General features: G+C 43.0%; 1 protein-coding gene across 1 annotated transcript; it reads left to right on the top strand.

Moving 5' to 3' along the window:
* Nucleotides 1-6,763: 6,763 nt before the first annotated feature.
* On the top strand, nt 6,764-23,455 carry LOC135525611 (synaptosomal-associated protein 23-like). The gene is made up of 8 exons (XM_064953335.1): nt 6,764-6,902; nt 11,154-11,268; nt 16,328-16,369; nt 17,816-17,864; nt 18,047-18,164; nt 20,280-20,447; nt 20,929-21,073; nt 21,411-23,455. The coding sequence occupies exons 2-8, from the start codon at nt 11,212-11,214 to the stop codon at nt 21,471-21,473; spliced, it is 642 nt and encodes a 213-aa protein (XP_064809407.1). The 5' UTR covers nt 6,764-6,902; nt 11,154-11,211; the 3' UTR covers nt 21,474-23,455.
* The last annotated feature ends 1,162 nt before the right edge of the window (nt 23,456-24,617 follow it).

Genomic DNA, 24,617 nt, shown 5'->3' with positions numbered 1-24,617 from the left:
GTCTGTATATTTTATCATTTCATTTAGGATGCCATCAACCCCACAGGCCTTTTTGGGTTGGAGGGTTTGTATTTTGTCCGGAAGTTCATTGAATGTAATTGGAGAATCCAGTGGGTCCTGGTAGTCTTTAATAGTTCATTCTAAGATTTGTAATTGATCAGGTATATATTTTTCTGTTTGTTCTTTGTTATGGAGCCAAAAAGATTAGAGAAGTGGTTTATCCATTCATCCCCATTTTGGATAAATAACTCAATTTTCCCAGAAGTGGTTAGAATCTATGGATTCTTCAATTATATTGAGCTGATTTCTGATGTGCTGTTCCTTCTTTTTCCGTAGTGTATTTCTGTATTGTTTTAGTGATTCACCATTGTCAAGGCGTTTGGTTTTCTGGGTCTCTATTTTATTGGTTGGATAGGTTTCTCCATTTCTTTCTTAGGTTTTTGCATTCTTCATCAAACAATTTGTCATTGTTGTTAATCTTTCTTATATTGTCTACATGAAAAACAAATATTTTATATACTGTTTAGGTTTTCTACTGCCAAGTTTACATCTTCACTATTACAGTGAAACATTTTGTCCAGGAAATTGTCTAGAAGGGATTACATTTGTTGTTGCCTAATATATATTTTTGTAGATTTCCACATTACTTTCCTTCCATCTATAGCATTTCTTAATATTATTCAGTTCCTTTGATGGCTCATGCTGGCTCATGATTGAGCAAAGCTCTGTTCAAGTAGAATATGATTTTGGTGTGATCTGATAGGGGTGTCAGTCGACTGACTGTGAACGCTCCAAGAGACTCTGGGTTGAGGTCAGTGATAAAGTAGTCTACAGTACTACTGCCAAGAGATGAGTTATAGGTGTACCTACCATAGGAGTCCCCTCGAAGCCTACCATTGACTATGTACATACCTAGCGTCCGACAGAGCTGCAGGAGTTGTGACCTGTTTTTGTTGGTTATTTTGTTGTAGTTTGTCTTGGGGGGAATATGGGGGAGGGAATGTTATCACCTGCAGGCAGGTGTTTGTCCCTCTGTGTGCTGATGGTGTCAGGTTCTTGTCCAATTCTGGTATTTAGGTTGCCACAGACTAGTACATGTCCCTGCGCCTGTAGGTACAGGTACAGTATATGGAGCAACGGCTCTGGAGCAACAAACCGCCCTTGCTGTCTCTGCCTGGCCGGTTCCCCTCTCTCCACTGGGATTCTTTGCCTTTATCCCTATTACAGGGGCAGAGTCACTGGCTTACTGGTGCTCTTCCATGCCGTCCCTAGAAGGGGTGCGTCACTTGAGTGGGTTGAGTCACTGACGTGATCTTCCCCCTTGGGTTGTGCCGTGGCGGAGATCTTTGTGGGCTATACTCGGACTTGTCTCAGGATGGTAAGTTGGTGGTTGAAGATATCCCTCTAGTGGTGTGGGGGCTGTGCTTTGGCAAAGTGGGTGGGGTTATATCCTTCCTGTTTGGCCCTGTCCGGGGGTATCATCGGATGGGGCCACAGTGTCTCCTGACCCCTCCTGTCTCAGCCTCCAGTATTTATGCTGCAGTAGTTTATGTGTCGAGGGGCTAGGGCGAGTCTGTTATATCTGGAGTACTTCTCCTGTCTGGGGGTATCATCGGATGGGGCCACAGTGTCTCCTGACCCCTCCTGTCTCAGCCTCCAGTATTTATGCTGCAGTAGTTTATGTGTCGAGGGGCTAGGGCGAGTCTGTTATATCTGGAGTACTTCTCCTGTCTTATCTGGTGTCCTGTGTGAAATTAAGTATGCTCTCTCTAATTCTCTCTTTATTTCTCTCTCTCGGAGGACCTGAGCCCTAGGACCATGCCTCAGGACTACCTGGCATGATGACTCGTTGCTGTCCCCAGTCCACCTGGCCGTGCTGCTGCTCCAGTTTCAACTGTTCTGCCTGTGGCTATGGATCCCAGACCTGCTGTTTTCAACTCTCTAGAGACAGCAGGAGCGGTAGAGATACTCTTAATGACCGGCTATGAAAAGCCAACTGACATTTACTGACTAGGTGCTGACTTGCTGCACCCTCGACAACTACTGTGATTATTAGTATTTGACCATGCTGGTCATTTATGAACATTTGAACATCTTGGCCATGTTCTGTTATAATGTCCTCCCGGCACAGCCAGAAGAGGACTGGCTACCCCTCAGTGCCTGGTTCCTCTCAGGTTTCTTCCTAGGTTTTGGCCTTTCTAAGGAGTTTTTCCTAGCCACCGTGTTTCTACACCTGCATTGCTTGCTGTTTGGGGATTTAGGCTGGGTTTCTGTGCAGCACTTTGAGATATCAGCTGATGTAAGAAGGGCTTTGTAAATGAATATGATTTGATTTAGGTAGCACACGTGAAGACATTTTTCTCTGTTGAGATAATTTCCTTATTCATTTCTAGCCAGTTGTAAAATGTTCCTGCTTGGACAAATGTAATAAAGTGGGTTAGCTATATACAGAATTAGCATACCCCCTGAGAGGCATTCCCTGTTTCACCTGGTAGTTTGGTGGATGGGACTACCAGCTATCTGTAACATAGAGGGCAACCAGTGGGTCCGTCTCCTTTATACCATGTTTCTTGTAGGATGACAATGTCTATATTTCCAATTTCTTTGATGAAGTCTGGGATCCTGTTCTTTAGGCCAATGGCAGATGACCTCCAACCCTGTTGTTATCCAGTATGAGATAGTAAAAGCTTTGTGTTCCATATTGTCTAGTGTTCTTCTCTCTCTCACACACACACACACTTGGTAGTGCTCACTCTCTCACACACTCAGTAGTTCTCTCTGTCTCTCTTTCATGCACACGTAGTTCCGCAACGGTCCCGTCTTCTTTTCTCTGGAAGGAGTCTGGAGACTAAAAATAAATGATGTTTTGATCTGGGTTCATATGTAGAATAATGTGTGTTTTACAGTGTTACGTCTTGATCTGGGTTTGTATGTAGAATAATGTGTGTTTTACAGTGTTACATCTTGATCTGGGTTCATATGAATAATAATGTGTGTTTTACAGTGTTACGTCTTGATCTGGGTTCATATGAATAATAATGTGTATTTTAGCTGTTAACCTCCTCCCCATATAGTCCATTTGGTGCTTAAACAGATCCAGAAACAGCTTTACTCTCCCCTCAAACCAAGACCCGGGGAATGTAGGGTACTATAGCATGTGGTCGGTTTCACTTCTGCTAGTGAACACTGCACAATGGCATTCTTACCCCCCTTCAAACTGAATTGTTCCATTTCACTCTATTCGCTCCGTTTCACACCATAGTTAATTTTGGATGCGAGCTACCCAGTCTACACTCCTCATCTCAATCCCTACTTCTCAATAAACCTGCCCATAGAAGTATTGTATTTGAATCTTCATAGAATAATTGTATGGACCTTTTTGGAGTTTCAGCCAGTACAATTACTTTGGCTGTTTGAGTGAGCAGTCATCAGCACAAATGCTTTTCCTCTCTTTGTTTATCTAAAGCAACCAAGCGTAACAAAGCAGGTGCTTCCTGTTAGTGGAGTGTGTGACCCCTGCTGGGCAGTGGATTTGAGAGAGCGAGAGAGAGAGAGAGAAAGGGGGACCTTGACTTTTGACACTCTTTATTGAGACATCCACACAGAAACAGAGGTACAAAGACAGAGAGAAAATGGGAGAAGGAAAGATGGTGTGAAAGATCGGTAAGAGTGTGTGAGACAGACTATGCTTATTGTGTACACAGCCGCGGTAGAAGCTACAGCACCCCCTGAATTGAAGAAAGAAAAACATTATTTAAAAAAACATTGGGGAACACAAAAGTAGTGTACTGGTCCTTTACTAGTAATAGTGGACCTATATAGAAGTCTGTAGTGCAGGCAACAACAACAACAAAATGTACTTGTATAATTAAGAACAATATCTTGCAGGATTTAATTGTTGGAATTGTAAGAGTTTTTGCCCTGTGCCTTTCTTTCCGATTTTCATTCTAATGGAATCCAGAAAGATCCAAATGCTGTACTCAAACATTTACATAAAAAGGTGCAAAGTTATTGGGCAAAGACTCAAAACATCCACATCAAATGGAATATTTGTCTTAATCAATAACATGGAAAACAACCACTTTTTGTACAGTATTAATTTACCATCCTTACAAACCACTTAATATAAATGATTGTACATAGGCTGGTCATCTAGGTTTGTACCTGTAGACTTTACAAAACAAGGCACAAAACAGTAATAGAGCACATTGAGACGTCAGGTAGTTTGTGATGATGTGATGATGTGATATGATGGGGATGTGGTGATGTGATGATGTGGTGATGTGATGATGATGTGGTGATGTGATGTGATGTGATATGATGGGGATGTGGTGATGTGATGATGTGGTGATGTGATGATGTGGCTCAGTTGGTAGAGCATGGTGCTTGCAACGCTAGTGTTGTGGGTTTGATTCCCACAGGTGACCAGTACAAAAAAATATGAATCATTGTGCACTCACTACTGTAAGCTGTTCTGGATAAGAATGTTTACTCATAATAATGTCTGGAACGAAGCAAATGGAAACCTGGAAACCATGTGTTTGATGTGTTTGATACCATTCCACCATTTCTGCTCCAGTCATTAGAATGACCCGTTCTCCCCAAAAGAAGGTTCCACCAAACTCCTGTGACACATAGACACACACACCATCAGCTGATCTGGTCACGAAGGCCATGAGTAAAGGAATACAGAACTGTAAAGAGAGAGAGAAAAAAAATCACATCAACAGCTCACATCCCTCAAACTCTCACAGCCAACTCCCATTCCAGACTATTAGTGTTGAGCTTAAACTTTCCACTCCTGACTGTACTTCTCTTCTGCGTGTTCAGCGGAAACTCAAGCCTGAAGCCCCACCCAGAGTCACCCTGTGGTCAGGATTGTATTCAGTAGTGCATGCACACTGTAAAATAAAATAAAAGTTAAATGTGTGGCAACCAGCTGCAATAGGATTGTGCCTTTGCTCAACAAAAATGTTGAGTAAAAATGTTGACCAAACTCACAATCCTATTGCAGCTGGTAACCTTTACAATTGTACAATATATATATATATATATATATTTTTTACAGTGCAATGGCAAATGTTTTTAAATGTTGTGCAACAGAAAATGAAAATACACTTTTCTTATAGGACATGTCCAGGTAGTCCCTCACTGTTTTAGTCCCTTTTCTTCCATTTGGTTCCAAATGAATGCACTCAGCAGCAGGACTTTGAACAGGAAGAGAATACTGCTGTCTAAAGGTTTGGTGATTGTAGAATCACGAGTTCTGTGACTGGCTGGCTGGCATTATTAAGCATTACATAAGAGAGTGAATATAATGACTCAGTCATTATCAAGAAGAGAAGTACAAGTAACATATCATCTATAACTACTGCTTTCTATGGAACAGCCAAACTGGGTAGAATGGCTTCTCGAAGTTGAACATGAAAAGTTGTTTTTGTTGTTAGTCATGGAATGCAGTTCAACTGTCATTCCTTTCATGTTTTGATTAAACTTTTAATGAAGACTGACAGTGGCAAACTTATAACATATAGCCTACACCTGAACTATCAGTTTACTCTACCTAATTCACAACCATGAATGATATTCAGTTTTTATCCAATACAGGTCATTCAAAATGGAATGTTTAATCAATCCTTTTAAGGGCAACTTAAAGGCATTCCATGTGTTACCCACCACCAGAAAGAGCAATGTGCTTACCAGGTTTGTTATAAGGTCATTTAGCACCCTCTAACGGGCTATGTAGGTAAGTAGCCAACAGTACTTATGTTTTTATTTAACTTGGCAGAAAGTCAGTTAAGAACAAACTCTTATTTACAATGATGGCCTAACCCGGCCAACACTGGGGCAATTGTGCACCGCCCTACGGGACTCCCAATCACAACCGAATGTGATGTAGCCTAGATTCGAACCAGGTGCTGTGACACCTCTTGCACTGAGATGCATTGTTTTAGACCACTGCGCCACTACAGTAAATAAAATAAAATGTGCAGGTTTTTAAATAAAGCGAAGGCCAGGGATAGATTTTCCAGAAAGAATTGCAATATAGGAAATATATAGAGAAGAATATTAGAGTAAAAAAAACTATGTGCACTCAAATGGATAAAATCTATAAGGCCATGGGGGCTTTTGGTATACGGTGCTCTTTGAATATGGGTAGTGTGTGGGACTGGAAGAAAAACAATGAGGATAACAGCCACCACTTATAAAAATGAAAAAAAAAATTTTTTTTAAATGTATGGTGGGGTTTCCTTAGATTTCAGACAAACAAAGAGGTGTAATGGGTTCACACAAACATATGTTGCATAAAGATTACTAAATTATTACATATTTTAACCAATCAGGCCCTCGAGGACTGGAGTTGCCCACCCTGCAGGTGTCCACTCACCTAAATTACATCATATTAATTCATGAGATAGCTCACCACTTACTTACTTTTCCCATCAATGCACTCTTGAAGAAGAGAGGGAGGAACTTGATTAAAAATGCATTCATTTCCTTGGCATTCCGAAATACAAATGCCAACGCATTAAGGCTTCGTTCATAAGGGCTCAAAAGTATATATATTTTTTGAGAGAAGTGGTAGAAATTAGTTGACAATTTTTTTTGAAAATGTATGTTTCATATTAAGTTCAACTGACAGGAATATAAGATTTATTTGGTATATAATCAACTTGTGATCAAAGGTCAAAACAATAACCACAACTTCTGCCGTGTGAAAAGAAGGCTACAGAAACGCTGTTGTTTTAGGTGCGCTCCAACGCATGCGCAGGATCGCTTTCTTCCACTTGTGGAAACAGGATATGCGCTTCGTCGACACTATCTAAAGGAATTTCAGAAATTGCAAATATCACGTACAGATAACAAAAAGGAGGAGGGCTTTCTATTTGAGAAGCTTAGCAGTAAGTAGCTGTCATTCAGAAGATAACCGTCTTTCAGTATGTGTTCATCAGTTAAATTATCATCTGACGGGGAGTTTTATGCGACTGAGTTGTGTTGAAGAGGAACTAGACTGCTCGCATAGTGGCACCTTGAGCTAGCCAACAGTACAAAGAAACTTTACAGGAATAACTTTTTATTTACGTCAGGCGAAATAACTAAGTTAGTCCAGTGCAAGTAAACTTGTTAACAATGTTTTTCAAGGTATTGCAACTCTTATGTATTACAGGTTACTCTCAAGACAACTTTTTCACCAATTTTAGTTTAACTTCGCCAGCTATCTAGGCTAGCTAACAACTCATTGGTTGGGTGTTGTTAGTCTGTCTGCGATCACCTTGCTCGCTCTTGTTACAATAAACTAGCTAGCTACTGAACTTGTAAACTTCTTGCCAACTGACGTCCTGCATATCCAGCTAGTTAGCTAACTCATACAATGTCAGCACATCCACATTAAGGGTTATTTATTTAAGCAGTAAGGCACGAAGGGCTGTGGTATTGAAGTGATAATGCCCTCGAAGCCGGGTTTGTAGGATATTGGCACGGGTGTTAGGCCCGAGACCAAGTCGAGGCCTGGCAAACTTTGCCAACATATTCTCCAAACACCGGCTTCGAGGGCATTATCACGTTTATACAACGGGTTACCAACATATAAAAAAATAATGATTGACATATTTTAATTAACGTTATTTTGGATGATTTATTCATACTATTTCATCCTACCACAAGATATAGTCCCGACATAAGTATTGGGGTGCTACCCAAGCTGGCTGGTCATTCGTTCTATTGGTTGGGTTGCCAGAGACGCGACCCAGTCGGTGTTTAAGCTGTTTTCTAGTGTAATTTATAATTTATTTGGATACATCCATGGCATAGAACATGTGCCCTCTCATCAGGACACTGTTAAGAGGAGCTAGCCAACGACACAGCTTAAAAAAAAGACCCCCTTTTCGTGGTATCCAATTGTTAGTAACTACTATCTTGTCTCATCGCTACCCAACCAAGCCGCATTGCTTATTTTAACACAGCGCGCATCCAATTTATCTCCAGACATGCCATATATATATATATGTATATATATATATTTTAAAAAAGTTAATTCTAAATCTTTGTAGTCCATACCAGTCATCACTGCAACAGCATCAGTGCCCAGGCCGTACAATTTCTCTGTTGGTATCTTTTTGATGTGCAGCATCTCCTTGATGGCTGCAATGATGGTGTCTGCCTTGCCATCAGGGACTGACATCAGAAACTGGTTGTAAAGGTGTTGTCCCTCTTGATCCATGTATCTGGAAAACATACAAAAATCGATACACAATTTCATTATCAAATTGTATTTGTCACATGTGAGGAATACAACAGATGTTGACCTTACAGTGAAATGCTTACTTACAAGCCCTTAACCAACAATGCAGTTGTAAGAAAAATACACCCCCCCCCCCCCCCCACACACCAAAAAAAGTAACAGAATAATTAAAGAGCAGCAGTAAAGTAACAATAGCGAGGCTATATACAGGCTGACAAGGTAGAATCTGTCGTTCTGCCCCTGAGCAAGGCGGTTCCCCGGGCCCCGACAACGTGAATGTCGATTTAAGGCAGCCCCCCTCACCTCTGATTGAGGGGTTGGGTTGAATGCGGAAGACGCATTTCAGTTGGAACACATTCAGTTCTGAGGACCCATGCTAAATCTTTTCAGTCTCCTGAGGGTGAATAGGTTCTGTGTACCCTCTTCACGACTGTGTTGGTACAGCTGAGCTGTAGTCAATGAACAGCATTCTCACATAGGTGTTCCTATTGTCCAGGTGGGAAAGGGCAGTGTTGAGTGCGATTGAGATGACATTATCAGTGGATCTGTTGGGGCGGTATGCGAATTGGAATGTTTGTGGGATAATAGTGTTGATGTGAGCCAAGACCAGCCTTTCAAAGCACTTCATGGTTACTGACATGAGTGCTATAGGGAGATAGTCATTTAGGCAGGTTACCTTTGCTTTCCTGGGCACAGGGACTATGGTCATCTGCTAAAAACGTCAGAGGAGACACTTGCCTGTTGGTCCGTGCTTCCTCTGAGCACACGTCCTGGAAATCCATCTGGCCCCGCGGCATTGTGAATGTTGACCTGTTTAAAGGTCTTGCTCACATCAGCTACAGAGAGCGTGATCACACAGTTGACCGGAACAGCTGGGGCTCTCATGCATGCTTCAATGTTGCTTGCCATGACGCGAGCACAAAAGTCATTAGGTCGCCTGGTAGGCTCACATCACTGGGTAACTCACGGCTTGGTTTCTCTTTTGTAGTCCAAAATAGCTTGCAAACCCAGCCACATCTAGTGTAGTCTGATTCAATCTTACTCCTATATTGCTGCATTGCCTGTTTTGATTGTTCGTCTGTGGGAATAGCAGGAATTCTTATAAGCGTCCAGATTGGTGTCCCGCTCCGTGAAAGCTGCAGCTTTAGGCTTTAGCTTGGTGCGGCTGTTGCCTGTAATCCATGGCTTCTGGTTGGGACGGTCACTGTGGGGACGACGTTGTCATTACACTTATTAATGAAGGTGGTTACTGAGGTGGTATACTCAATGTCATTGGATGAATCCCGGAACATATTCCAGTCTGTGCTAGCAAAACAGTCCTGTAGTGTATCATCTGACCACTTCCGTATTAAGTGAGTCACTGGTACATCCTGCTTTAGTTTTTGCTTGTAAGCTGGAATCGGGAGGATAGAATTATGGTAATTTGCCAAATGGAGGGCGGGGGAGAGCTTTGTGTCTCTGTGTGTGGAGTAAAGTTGGTCTAGAGTTAATTTATTTTCGCCTGTAATATCAGTTCTATTATACTCACAGACAATATTTTGACAGTTTTGGAAATATTAGTGTTTTCTATCCTAATCTGCCAATTGTATGCATATTCTAGCTTCTGGGCCTGAGAAATAGGCAGTTTCATTTGGGTATGTTTTTCATCCAAACATCAAAATACTTCCCCCTAGTCTCAAGAGGTTAAACAGCATTCTGTCTCTTTTTAAAGCTCTTTTGTGGGCCTGGCTCCCCAGTGGGTAGGCCTGGCTCCCCAGTGATCTGGTCCTATATCTTCCCAGGACCACCCATGGCTGCAGTCCTGCCCAGTCATGTGAAATCCATAGATTAGGACCTAATACAGTTCTTTCAATTGACTGTACAATTCATATAAGGACATCAATCTTTGAAATTGTTACATTTTACATTTTGTTTAGTATACTTTGAACTACTAAAATAGTGACTTTTGTCAGACCACATAGGCAGCAGCTCTATAGAGATGATTATTTGAAATAAAATCATTTCATAAAATTAAACAATATACACAACTGAACTATTCAATACTGTGAGTTTATTGCGATATGATGTTTCGAACGTATTGCTCACAATATGTCTACTGCAGAGGGACTCGAGAGAGCCCTGAGAAAATGAGTTTTGATCAGTTATGGAAATAAGTGTTGAAAACAAATTGGCTTCTTGTTTAAAAAGGAGATGGCGAACAAGATGTGAAGGAAAAATACTGGAGTTTTGGTGCAGGTACAGCCAACTGGAGAAATATTAATAATATTGGGACTTAGGCTACATTTGACGGTATATAGTTGACAAACTGTATAATTGTTTGCCCCCATCACTACATTCTAAGCCATATGCTAGTTTAGATATTGGACACACTAAAACGTGTCTAAAAACACTGTCATGGTGGAGAATCTGGTGCAGCTTGTCCACACCAAGCGTTTCATCGTTCAGTGCTGTGTGTTCCTGACTGGCATGTTAATGATGTTTCAAACACATCTTAATTTCTCTATCAGCCTCTCCTTATCACCAGCCTCCTCATTGTAACCGTGCTGTCTGTGACACCAAGCCATAACGGTACTGACAAGGAACTAACCTACTGCTGTCTGTAGGCACAGAAAAATGCTGCTCATTTGTCTTTCTATCTCAGTCGGTCAACTTTTTTAGTTTCCTTTTCCACACAACATTCAAACCCCATAGACCCCTCTGGGCTGCCAGGAAAGGAATCTCATTTTCCCACTTTGTTGAGACCAAAGTTGAACCATTGTTTTTTTGTAAAGTTACATAGTATGTTGATTCTGTCCGCAAAGTTCAATGGTACCTTTCAGTCATGTTCAAATGGATATTTGTGTTCTTGAAACATTAACGTATGAACCCTTCTCTCTCCATCCCTCTATCCGGCCACCCCTCTCTCCCCCAGGCCTCAGAGTGTAGAGCTTGGTGTGACAGGAGGAGCCTTCAACTTCGACAGCAGTAAAATGGCGGATATGTCAGCGGAAGAGATCACCATGAGGGCCAACCAAGTGACCGATGAGGTACAGCTGCCACCCGTATCCATGGAGACACTAATGCTGGGAATGGGGGAAGTGTTATGTGGCAGTATTAGCTTCGCTCCTGTGTCAACTCCTATAGAGAAGCAGTAACACATTGATGGGGGAAAAACTCGTACTCTTTGCTTACTGAGCACAGCTAATAATTTATTCAGATCTAAGTTAGTGTACTGTTTTGTTAATCTCTCTGGGACGCTTGCGTCCCACCTGGCCAAAAGCCAGGGAAAATGCAGAGTGCCAAATTCAAATAAATTACCATAAAAATCAAATGTTCATTAAATCACACATGCAAGATAGCAAATTAAAGCTACACTCATTGTGAATCCAGCCAACATGTCAGATTTCAAAAAGGCTTTTCGGCGAAAGCATAAGATGCTATTATCTGACGATAGCACAACAGCAAACAATAAGAGTAGCATATTTCAACCCTGCAGGCGCGACACAAAACGCAGAAATAACATATAAATCATGCCTTACCTTTGACAAGCTTCTTTTGTTGGCACTCCAATATGTCCCATAAACATCACAAATGGTCCTTTTGTTCGATTATATCCAAAATGTCAATTTATTTGGCGCGTTCCAACGTCACTACAAAATATCTCAAAAGTTACCTGTAAACTTTGCCAAAACATTTCAAACTACTTTTGTAATACAACTGTAGGTATTTTTAAACGTAAATAATCAATAAAATTGAAGACGGGATGATCTGTGTTCAATACAAAAAGAAAAACTGACACTACTTTTCTAGTCACACGCCTCAAACAGTCCACTTCAAGTGACTCTCATTCAAGATGGCCGTACTTCATTACACAAAGGAAAAACCTCAACCAATATCTAAAGACTGGTGGAAGCGGTAGGAACTGCAAGCAAGTCCCTTAGAAATCTGGTTTCCCAATGAAAACAGATTGAAAAGACAGTGAACCCCCCCCCCAAAAAAAAATAATAATTCTGAATGGTTTGTCCTCCGGGTTTTGCCTGCTACATAAGTTCTGTTATACTCACAGATATGATTCAAACAATTTTAGAAACTTCAGTGTTTTCTATCCAAATCTACTATGATGAGTAGCAGGCAGTTTAATTTGGGCATGCTATTCATCCAAAAGTGAAAGTGCTGCCCCCTATCCCGAAGAAGTTAAAACTAATAGTGTGGTCCTCTGCCATTCTGATTTATCTGTATCTCTTACCTACCTGTTTGTCTGTCTCTCTTTCTCTCCTTGCTGCCTGACTTGACTGACTGATACCTATGTACTGGGTTTAGTCCAACATGGCATGGGGTAAACTGTCATAGTAACCTGCTTAATGTACCACACATCAGGGTTCTCCACAAATAACCTGAGGGGTGCTGTGCCACCTCGTGGCTTGTCGTTCTGTGTGAGAAATATTCCAAACAGACTCTGGGATAGTTGTAGGATGATAGAACCCAAATTCATGCAACTGTACATAAAAAAATGAGTGCATCTGATGCAACCGATAAGAACGTTTAACTTAAAATATTGATAGACTTCCTAGAACTGTTCGCCCGGCTGAACTGAGCAATAGGGGGAGAAGGACCTTGGTCAGGAAGGTGACCAAAAACCCAATGGTCACTCTGACAGAGCTCTAGAGTTCTTCTGTAGAGATGGGATAGCCTTTAGGGAGGACAACCATCTCTGTAGCACTCAGCAAATCAGGCCTTTATGGTAGAGTGGCCAGACGGAAGCCACTCTTCAGTAAAAGGCACATGACAGCCCACTGAAGTTTTTCCTAAAGGCACCGAAAGGACTCTCAGACCATGAGAAACAAGATTATCTGGTCTTTTGAAACCAAAATTTAACTCTTTGGCCTCAGTCATAGTGTGGGGTGGCATTTCTTTGGGGAGCCGCACAGCCCTCTGTGCTCGCCAGAGGTAGCCTGACTGCCATTAGGTACCGAGATGAGATCCTCAGACCCCTTGTGAGACCATATGCTGTTGCAGTTGGCCCTGGGTTCCTCCTAATGCAAGATAATGCTAGACCTCATGTGGCTGGAGTGTGTCAGCAGTTCCTGCAAGAGGAAGGCATTGATGCTATGGACTGGCCCGCCCGTTCCCCAGACCTGAATCCATTTGAGCACATCTGGGACATCATGTCTCGCTCCATCCACCAACGCCACGTTGCACCGCAGACTGTCCAGGAGTTGGCGGATGCTTTGGTCCAGGTCTGGGAGGAGATCCCTCAGGAGACCATCCGCCACCTCATCAGGAGCATGCCCAGGCATTGTAGGGAGGTCATACAGGCACATGGAGGCCACACACACTACTGAGCTTCATTTTGACTTGTTTTAAGGACATTACATCAAAGTTGGATCAGCCTGTAGTGTGGTTTTCCACTTTAATTTTGAGTGTGACTCCAAATCCAGACCTCCGTTGGTTGATCAATTTGATTTCCATTGATAATTTTTGTGTGATTTTGTTGTCGGCACATTCAACTACGTAAAGAACGTATTATTTTAGTGTTTCCTTTATTTTTTACTGTTTTTGATTTGTCATTATGGGGTATTGTGTGTAGATTGATGGGGGGGGGCAATTTAAATCCATTTTAGATTAAGTCTAACTTAACAAAATGTGGAAAGTCAAGGGGTCAGAATACTTTCTGAATGCACTGTATTATACAATTTGAAGTCTGAAGTTTACATACACTTAGGTTGGCGTCATTAAAACTCGTTTTTCAACCACTCCACAAATGTCTTGTTAACAAACTGTCTGTACAGCTGTTGTATTTGGCGCATGTGACAAATACAAATCAAATTGTATCTACTTTTGACTGCTAATGTGTGCATATGCACTTATTTTTTTCTTTTTAATTTGGCTCTGTACTCCAGGATTTGAAAAGATAGAATAACGCTGGGGTTAGTGCCGACTGTCAGCTTTAATTTGAGGATATGTTCACCCATATCGGGTGAACCGTTTTAGAAATTACTGCACTCCTTTACATAGTCCAAATGTGTATTGAAGTAGTAAAAAAGTGTAGTATTTGGGACTATAATAATATGTCGACGATAAATACACAATGCAGGGGACGAGAGGACTAGAATTAACGATGAACTGAAAAACAACTATTTCCATTGGTCTGTAAAGCTGTCCGTCCTGAATCGTCTGCATGTTGTGTCAGGAGCAGAATGCTTATTTGGCCATTGACCCAGTTGTACTGCAAGGACTTCTAATTGGTCAACCACAGGAAAGGGTGGGATTATAAATGACATCCTGTTACTTTGTTCAGAATCACTGAGGACAGGGGAGCATGCAGCTACCATCTACCACCCATCATGATTTGTTCTCTTTGAATAAACCTAGCCCCCCCCCCCCTGATTTGCTTTGGGGTCTGTGTTATTGAAGAGTAACATCAACTGTTAACAGTACCATATTCCTAGCATGTGAAGATTCAATTGCTGTTTGTTTTGGTTGTTTGGTTTTCAAATCCACTTCATGGTCTATTTTGGTTAATGGCCTTGGTGCCCTGGTGGATTGGGCATCTCTTGGGGGAAAAAAAATAATAAATTCATGAAATTCCAGACCTGGTCAACACAGTCACTGTGAATGACTCTTGCCTGCCTCTCATGGTCCCTGTTCGGTTGACCATTTGAAAAATGGTGATTATCATTTAAGGCTCTAGATTTTAGGAACAGTCAGTTACAGGTGTTCATTTAACCCAAACGGGAGCACAGCCCCCCTCTGGGACACCCCCCTCAATAATCAGAACCACCATAAATGATCCTGGGAGGAACCCTTCACACACACAGAGAGAGATGGGTATGAATGGTTCGGACACAAAGCAGGCTTAGAAATGTGTCCGAGGGGCTTAATCATTTTCAACTCTATGTTGAGGTGATATGGTATAACAGTTCATGCTGATTACGACGTCATTTCCCCCTCTACCTTCTCTGCTGTAGGCTACGCCTTTCAGTCATGTTATTAATAGGGCGTCTCACCTGACTCGCCTGCACTGGCTGCATTCCATCATAACATTATCATGTGACCTGGTGCTGCTGCTCTGTGGGACTGTGCTGCTGCTCTGTGGGACTGTGCTGCTGCTCTGTGGGACTGTGCTGCTGCTCTGTGGGACTGTGCTGCTGTTCTGTGGGACTGTGCTGCTGCTCTGTGGGACTGTGCTGCTGCTCTGTGGGACTGTGCTCCTGCTCTGTGGGACTGTGCTGCTGCTCTGTGGGACTGTGCTGCTGCTCTGTGGGACTGTGCTGCTGCTCTGTGGGACTGTGCTGCTGTTCTGTGGGACTGTGCTGCTGCTCTGTGGGACTGTGCTGCTGCTCTGTGGGACTGTGCTGCTGCTCTGTGGGACTGTGCTGCTGCTCTGTGGGACTGTGCTGCTGCTCTGTGGGACTGTGCTGCTGCTCTGTGGGACTGTGCTGCTGCTCTGTGGGACTGTGCTGCTGCTCTGTGGGACTGTGCTGCTGCTCTGTGGGACTGTGCTGCTGCTCTGTGGGAGATGGTTAATCTACCTGACCAGGCACAGTTCAGCCATATGTCAACTACTTAAGATCTGAGTCTCTGTGGGCCTGTTAAATAGAGAACCATGTCGGGCTCACCTAACAGATTTTAAAATTAGAACAATTTGCGATAGGCTTCGCGCCTGTCCTGGGAATTGACTACTACCCAAGAAGCATTTCATATTACCTAGGCTCTAGTCTAGAGCCTTTTTGTCGTGTATGTCTGTACCCCTGAAAGACTCAATCAAAACAAGGATAAAGGACTCTGTAAGGTGTCTATCATTTGTGTCTGTTCAGCTGTCATGTTCTACAGGCTAGGTAACACTCTATTGCGCTATCAATCAAATGTATTTTATAAAGCCCTTTTTTTACATCAACAGTTGTCAATAAGTTTTTAACACAGCCTAAAACTCCCAAAAGAGAAAACAATGCAGATGTAGAAGCACAGTGGCTGGGGAAAAACTCTAGAAAAACAGGAACCTAGGAAGAAGCCTAGAGAGGAACCAGGCAGTCCTCTTCTGGCTGAGCCTATTACCTACCGGTACCTTACAATAAGACCTTATTGTGTCTATTTTGTCCTCTACAGTCCTTGGAGTGCACCAGGCGGATGCTACAGATGGCCGAGGAGGTGAGACAAACGTTGTTATTGCTCTAACAGTCTAGCCCAACACAAGCCCTCTGTCATTACATACAGAAAGAAGTACACTGAACACAAATATTTTAGCAATCTCAAAGATTTCACGGAGTTAGTTCATGTAAGGAAATCAGTCATTTTAAGTAAATTAATTAAGCCCTAAGCTATGGATTTCACATGACTGGGAATATAAATGCATGAAAGGTAAGGGTTGTGGGTCAGAATCAGTCAGTATCTGGTCTGCAGCAGGATCAAGCTGTTGACTGGGGCCTGTGGAATGTTCTCCCACTCTTCAATGGCTGTGCAACGATCCAGCACATCCCAAACATGCTCAGTGGATGACATGTCTGGTGAGCATGTATACCATGGAAGAACTGGGACATTTTCAGCTTCCAGGAATTGTGTACAGATCCTTGTTATGTGGAGAGTTCCATTCTGGAACATGAGGTGATGGTGGCGGAGGAATGGCACAACACTGGGCCTCGTCACGGTATCGCTGTGCATTCAAATTGCTGTCGATAAAATGCAATTGTGTTCATTGTCCGTAGCTAATGCCTGCCCATACATTGCCCCATGGTGGCGGTGGGGTTCTCTGTTCACAACGTTGACATCAGCAAACCACTCGCCCAAACTTATCCATACACGCTGTCTGCTATCTGTCCGGTACAGTTGAAACTGTGATTCATCCATGAAGAGCACACTTCTCCAGCGTGCCAGTGGCCATCAAAGTTGTGTCTTTGTCCCCTGTGAAGTTGGTTACGACACCAAACTACAGTCAGGTCAAGACTCTTGAGGACAAAGAACATGCAGATTAGCTTCTCTGAGATGGTTTCTGACAGTTTGTGCAGAAATTCTTGGGATGTGCAAACCCAGTTTCATCAGATGTCCGGGTGGCTGGTCTCAGAAGATCCCGCAGGTGAAGAAGCCGGATGTCCTGGGCTGGCGTGGTTACATGTGGTTGTGAGGCTGGTTGTACGTACAAGCCAAATTCTCTAAAATTAGGGTGGTGGTGGCTTATGGTAGAGAAATTCACTGGCAACAGCTCTGTTGGACATTCCTGCTGTCAGCATGCCAATTGCACGCTCCCTCAACTTGAGATTTGTGGCATTGTGGTGGGACACAACTGCACATTTTAGTGGCCTTTTTATTGTCCCCAGCACAAGGTGCACCTGTGTAGTGATCATGCTGTTCAATCAGCTTCTTGATATGCCTGTCAAGTGGATGGATTATCTTGGCAAAGGAGAAATCCTCATTAAAAGGGATGTAAACAAATTTGTGCACAACATTATTTTTGAGATTTTTTGTGTGTTTGGAAAAGGTCTGGGATGTTTTATTTCAACTCATGGGACCAACACTTTACATGTTGCATATTTCTGTGTTGCTGAAGTTAGCTGAACTGTGGTCTTTGAATTCCTAATGTGGTGCTTGTCCTGTGTTCAGACCAGGGAGACTGGTGTCAACACCATCGACATGCTGGACCAACAGGGGGGTGAGTCGGCGTTCACTACAGAGTACCAGCTCTTAAGAATGCCATCTTTTTTTCTTTTTTTTTACAGAACATCTTATTGTTAAGCAGTTTTGTAACTTGGTTTAAATAAATAAATTAATATGGTTTTAGTGTTTCATTTCCCTGAGATGGGTCTTTGCTGTTTTGTCCTGGTTGCATGACAGAGCAACTGAGACGTACAGAGGAGGGTATGGACCAGATCAACGAGGACATGAGGAAGGCTGAGAAGAACCTGACTGACATGTCCAAGTGCTGTGGCCTCTGTGTCTGCCCCTGTGACAGGTACTGGACACCCCTCTTATCACCAAGCTACAACACAAGCGTAGCACGCCATTTTTTTTCTCTCTCTCACTTCTGGAAATGAGTCATGTGACTTTGTGTTGTACTTTGTTCTTGTAATGTTGATTCTGTTTCTTAATGTTTACATTTCTATCTTGTAAAGAACAAGAAGGCCGCTCTCTGTTTATGCTTCCAATTTACCGCTTTAGTGACAACCTTTTTCTATCCGAAACAGATCATGAGGTCAAAACAACGTGATCATGGGCCTCCCGGTTGGCGCTGTGATCTAAGACACTGCATCGCAGTGCTAGCTGTTCCACCAGAGAGGTTCGAGCCCAGGCTCTGTCACAGCCGGCCGCGACCGGGAGGTCCATGGGGCGACGCACAATTAGCCTAGCTTCGTCCGGGTTAGGGAGGGTTTGGCCGCTAGGGATATCCGAGAGGGTTAAGCTGCAAAACCTGGAACCATACAAACCAGCTGGGCTTGACAATCTGGACCCTCTATCTCTGAAACTGTCCACCGCCATTGTCGCAACCCCTATTACCAGCCTGTTCAACCTCTCCTTCGTATCATCTGAGATCTGCCGCGGTCATCCCCCTCTTCAAAGGGTTAGACACCCTGGACCCAAACTGTTACAGACCTATATCCATCCTGCCCTGCCTATCTAAGGTATTCGAAAGCCAAGTCAACAAACGGATCACTGACCATCTCGAATCCCACCGTACCTTCTCCGCTGTGCAATCTGGTTTCTGAGCCGGTCACGGGTCCACCTCAGCCACACTCAAGGTACTCAATGATATCATAACAGCTATCGATAAAAGACAGTACTGTGCAGCCGTCTTCATCGACCTGGTCAAGGCTTTCGACTCTGTCAATCACCATATTCTTATCGGCAGACTCAGTAGCCTCGGTTTTTCTAATGACTGCCTTGCCTGGTTCACCAACTACTTTGCAGACAGAGTTCAGTGTGTCAAATCGGAGGGCATGTTGTCCGGTCCTCTGGCAGTCTCTATGGGGGTACCACAGGGTTCAATTCTCGGGCTGACTCTTTTCTCTGTATATATCAATGATGTTGCTCTTGCTGCAGGCGATTCCCTGATCCACCTCTACGCACACGACACCATTCTGTATACTTCTGGCCCTTCCTTGCACACACTGTGCTATCTAACCTCCAAACGAGCTTCAATGCCATACAACACTCCTTCCATGGCCTCCAACTGCTCTTAAACACTAGTAAAACCAAATGCATGCTTTTCAACCGTTCGCTGCCTGCACCCGCACGCCCGACTAGCACCACCACCCTGGATGGTTCCGACCTAGAATATGTGGACATCTCTAAGTACCTAGTACCTGCAAACTCTCCTTCCAGACTCATATCAAACATCTCCAATCCAAAATCAGATCCAAAATCAGATCTAGAGTCGGCTTTCTATTTTACAACAAAGCCTCCTTCACTCACGCTGCAAAACTTACCCTCGTAAAACTGACTATCCTACCGATCCCCCGATCCTCGACTTCGGCGATGTCATCTACAAAATAGCTTCCAATACTCTACTCAGCAAACTGGATGCAGTTTATCACAGTGCATCCGTTTTGTTACTAAAGCACCTTATACCACCCACCACTGCGACCTGTATGCTCTAGTCGGCTGGCCCTCGCTACATGTTCGTCGCCAGACCCACTGGTTCCAGGTTATCTACAAGTCTATGCTAGGTAAAGCTCCGCCTTATCTCAGTTGACTGGTCACGATGGCAACACCCACCTGTAGCACGCACTCCAGCAGGTGTATCTCACTGATCATCCCTAAAGCCAACACCTCATTTGACCGCCTTTCCTTCCAGTTCTCTGCTGCCTGTGACTGGATGAATTGCAAAAATTGCTGAAGTTGGAGACTTTTATCTCCCTCACCAACTTCAAACATCTGCTATCTGAGCAGCTAACCGATCGCTGCAGCTGTACATAGTCCATCGGTATAAAGCCCACCCAATTTACCTTCCTCAGCCCCCCTGAATTCATTGACTTGAATGAATGAATTGATTGATGGACTGACTTGAATAATGGACTGACTAATGATTTAATGATCCGTTGATTGACGGACCGACTTGATTCTTCCTCAGGGTGACATCCATAGAGCATGATTCTAAGTACAAGCGTACCTGGGGAACAGGTGATGGTACAGGAGAGGGAGGGGATGGCTCGGTGGTGTCCAGGCAACCCCCGGGCATCCATAACGGACAAGCCAACCAGCAGCAGCCCATGGGGGGCTCTGGACCCTACATCAAGAGGTGGGTGAAGCCAGTCAACCATATAATACACAACTAGTTACAAACGATCAGCTTGATCCAACTTGCTTTTGCTCCCTTTGCCCTTTTTTAAAATGTTCGCAGATCTGTAAGGTGGAGGGAATGTGGTGGAAACTCCACAACAGCTTCTACTTACCCAGTCCTTTCAGATCTGTGAGGTGGAGGGAATGTGGTGGAAACTCCACAACATAGCTTCTACTTACCCAGTCCTTTCAGATCTGTGAGGTGGAGGGAATGTGGTGGAAACTCCACAACAGCTTCTACTTACCCAGTCCTTTCAGATCTGTGAGGTGGAGGGAATGTGGTGGAAACTCCACAACATAGCTTCTACTTACCCAGTCCCTTCAGATCTGAAAACACCACACGGTTAGGGTTATCAAGCAATGGCAAATAGTCTCATGATTGTGTTTTGACACTGAGAATAGTAGATATGTGCGGTCATGTGGCTCCTTAACTCCCCCAGGATTACCAACGATGCTCGGGAGGATGAGATGGAGGAGAACCTGGATCAGGTGGGCAGCATCATAGGGAACCTGAAGAACATGGCCAGTGACATGGGCTCTGAGCTTGACAAGCAGAACAAACACATCGACCGCATCACAGAAAAGGTGGGTTGTCGTCATGGCTGGGCTTGTGTTCGCCATACACTGTCTCACACTCCTAGAGCTTATGGGGCTTATACTACCAGTATGCTCTGACGAAGGTCTTTGTGACCAGAAGTTCTGCCTATTAAAGGTGCAGAGATTGTTTTCTACAGTTTAGTTTGTCATCTTCATACACCTCCGCTAGCTTTTTCTTGGGTGTGGTACAGTATATTTGTCTTGTGTACCACGAGGATGCCTAACATAGGGCTCTACTGTCAGGCGGCCTTCTGTTTCACTAAGAAAGAGTCATGTTGATATTGAGCCACCACTCACCTGGTGTGTGTTGTCTCTCCCCCCTCAGGCGGACATAAACAAAGCACGTATCGATGAAGCCAACCAGCGAGCCAACAAGCTCATCAAGTAGACCTACCTACCTGCTCCCGATTTTCAAATCATCCACCTTAATCTCTGCCTCAGCTTCCATGTACATAAACACACTCTCTCTCTCTCTCTCTCTCTCTCTCTCTCTCCTTGAGAACAAAGTAAATCAACCAGGACAAAACCCATGAACCAACACCTACCACACGTGCCTTTTCTGTAATGATGTAAATATGCTCATACAACACTCTCTTCTACCTTTTTATGACTAGTTCAAAGTTCCTTGCCTGGGTCCCATCCCAAATATGTGACACAGCGAATCACTTTTTCAGGCGTTGTGATATCTGTGCCCATATTCAGAAAGCCTCTGAGTAGGAATGCTGATGTCAGATGGTTTATATATATTCATTCAGGCCCTGATAAGCAGTGGAGGCTGCTGAGAGGAGGACGGCTCGTAGTAATGGGATAGTATCAAACACATGGTTTCAATGTGCTTGATGCCATTCCATCCACTCATTCCAGGCATTATTTTTGAGCTGTCCTCCCCTAATATGTGCAGTGTGGCTGCCGAAAATATGACCTGGAACATCAGATTGTCACCGTCTGTTGCCCCCTGGTGGTCATGGGTTGTCCAAGCAGCTGTATACACCTCAGGCATATGCAGGGAAAAGTTATGCGACAACAGCTCTTCATGTCATTTGGCTCTTGTAACTACTGTTATTGTTTTGAAATGTGCATATTTAATTATTCTTATAAAACAGAAATGACTTGTGAATAAAGTTAGGACCTATACCCTTTTAATTGAAATAATGTTTGAACGATCTAATATCTGTTTTACACTTAACAAACTTCTTGAATGGGTTTGTATGGCCTGGGGTCCAGCTATAACACACCGAATGATGAAAACATGTTTTCCTTAGTAACAACTAATCATTAACCAAAGATCTTGTCACTGTTAGATTTACCTCTGCTAGCCTGAGTGCCAGTCAGTTTGTGCTATCGTGTCAACTCTTTGGCTGGGATTCAATTCGATCATGCTTTGTCAGCTATGCACATTTAAAGGCAATGTTTTCGCGTCGGTTGAATCAAACATTACCTCTTTTCTTTTTATGTCAAGCGCACAATAAGACTGACCCACCGCGGTTTGGATGGAATCTCTGCTCTTGACCCTCATTGGCTTGACAATGAATGAGCAATGGAGTTGTCAAGAATACAAACCGATCTGGGACCAGGCTACCTCTCTGCCACCAGTGTATCAAATGCTGTACCGCCCCCTCATTGTTATTTCACTCCTTTCTATTTGAACTGCCACGTTTTCACCTGAGACGTTTAAGTGCCTTTGTCTTGGAAAGATTCCAGTGGCTGTGTTGTAACAGCCTGGTCCCCAAATCATCTCTTCTGTCTGTCAGTAATTTAGGCATGGATTCAATCCGTTACGTCGGAAGACCTGCGCTTTAGCGTAATTGACATTTTAAAGGCAATTTTCCCGCGTTTGCCGAGACTGCATTTACGGTAAACACGGCATATGTCGGCTCAATCGGCAATTACTTTTGAATTCGATCTCTATGCTGGATCTTCCACCCTATGATTCAATGTATCCTCTTATTCATCCAGAAATGTCCCATATGTTTCTTCATTAAATATTTGTAAGAAAAAACTATGTAAATGTGTTGTTCTTCTGCATTCAAGTATGTTCCGGTTTAGACTGAAAGAAACTGATATCTAAGGCTGGACATTAGCCAAAGTGACATTTGGACTCATTTAGATTTGTCATAATATTAGTAGTTTATGCTAGCTACGTTATACTTCTGTCTAGAGTCTGTTGCTTCAACACCAGAGTGAAATAACATTTCAGGGTTACCAACTGTAATGTCAATTCAGCAACTGCATCTTTTTTAGTTAAGAATATGTTGAGGAAAACCGCTTGCGCTGTCTGGATGATTGTTTAACATCATAGAAGTGCCTTTTATTTCAATCTTTTCATTTTATACTTTATATTTGTAAAATTCATTAAACTGTTCAGTAAAACCTTGTTGAGCATTTTAATTAAAGTTGTGCCTTTGAGCAAGGCACTTATCGCGCCAGGGGCGCTGCACTCCTGCTGGGGGGGAGATATAAAGCTATAGTTGAGTTTTATTTTCAGGTTCACCTCTTAAAATGTATTACATATTTTCTGTGAAATTTGACATAACTAATAGAGAGTAGAATTTTCTAAAACCCACTGCACACACAGGACTGGAACGTAAGGACAGTGGTTAGCTGTGTATGTGGCTACATGTTAGAGGGGGAATGTAAGGGCTGGAGGTATGCAGGGAGGATGTGCAGCAGGTTTTGGTTCCATTGCATTTCATGAAGAACTGAAAATGTTTTACTGAGTGTTTCACTGCACACTGGTTGGGGTTAAGGGGGTATACCTGCCCTAAAGCAAAGTGAAAAACAAACTACGCAGTGTTACACTGTCAGTAGTTAAATGTAATATATTTACTAGTATCAATGCAGTTCTGTGATATACTGTATATGTATTCTCTGTATGCTATATATTATGACTATGGTCATTGAGATGAGAAACAAATACTCTGAGGGTCTATTTCAAATGAAATAGTTTATGGTTTCATGGCACGTCTGTCGGTCTTCAACATATCTTGTATTTTCTTTACCATCAATTTGACACATTCTTCCATTTTGCATTTTCATACTGTGGGTTTTGGAAAAGCAGTCTAGATTTGATTTACCCACAATTATATCCTGGAATTTGACTGACAAAAGTAAAAAAAATGTCTTATCTACCTGTAATTCAAGGTGTTTTGAATGAAACCAAAGTGTGATAGAAGGAATCAATCATATAACTGCAGTCCAAAGTAAAGGATGAATAGGGTCGGCCAAGTTGGTCCAAAGTAAATGATGAATAGGGTAGGCCAAGTTGGTCCAAAGTAAAGGATGAATAGGGTAGGCCAAGTTGGTCCAAAGTAAATGATGAATAGGGTAGGCCAAGTTGGTCCAAAGTAAATGATGAATAGGGTAGGCCAAGTTGGTCGAGGCTGAACTCGTGAGAACATCACTTTAACCCTTGTGTGTGTGGTCATGTTTTTGGTATTCACCCAATTTCTGTGGGTCTGATGGACCCAGAACATTATTGGGTTTTTAAAATAATACAGCCATAACAATTTACATAAAAATACTTAATACTTAG

Source organism: Oncorhynchus masou, chromosome 32 (assembly GCF_036934945.1).
Source record: "Oncorhynchus masou masou isolate Uvic2021 chromosome 32, UVic_Omas_1.1, whole genome shotgun sequence".
In the NCBI taxonomy this organism is placed as follows: Eukaryota; Metazoa; Chordata; class Actinopteri; order Salmoniformes; family Salmonidae; genus Oncorhynchus; species Oncorhynchus masou.
Note: the sequence above shows the minus strand (reverse complement) of the source record. Positions and strands in the feature narration are given on the sequence as shown.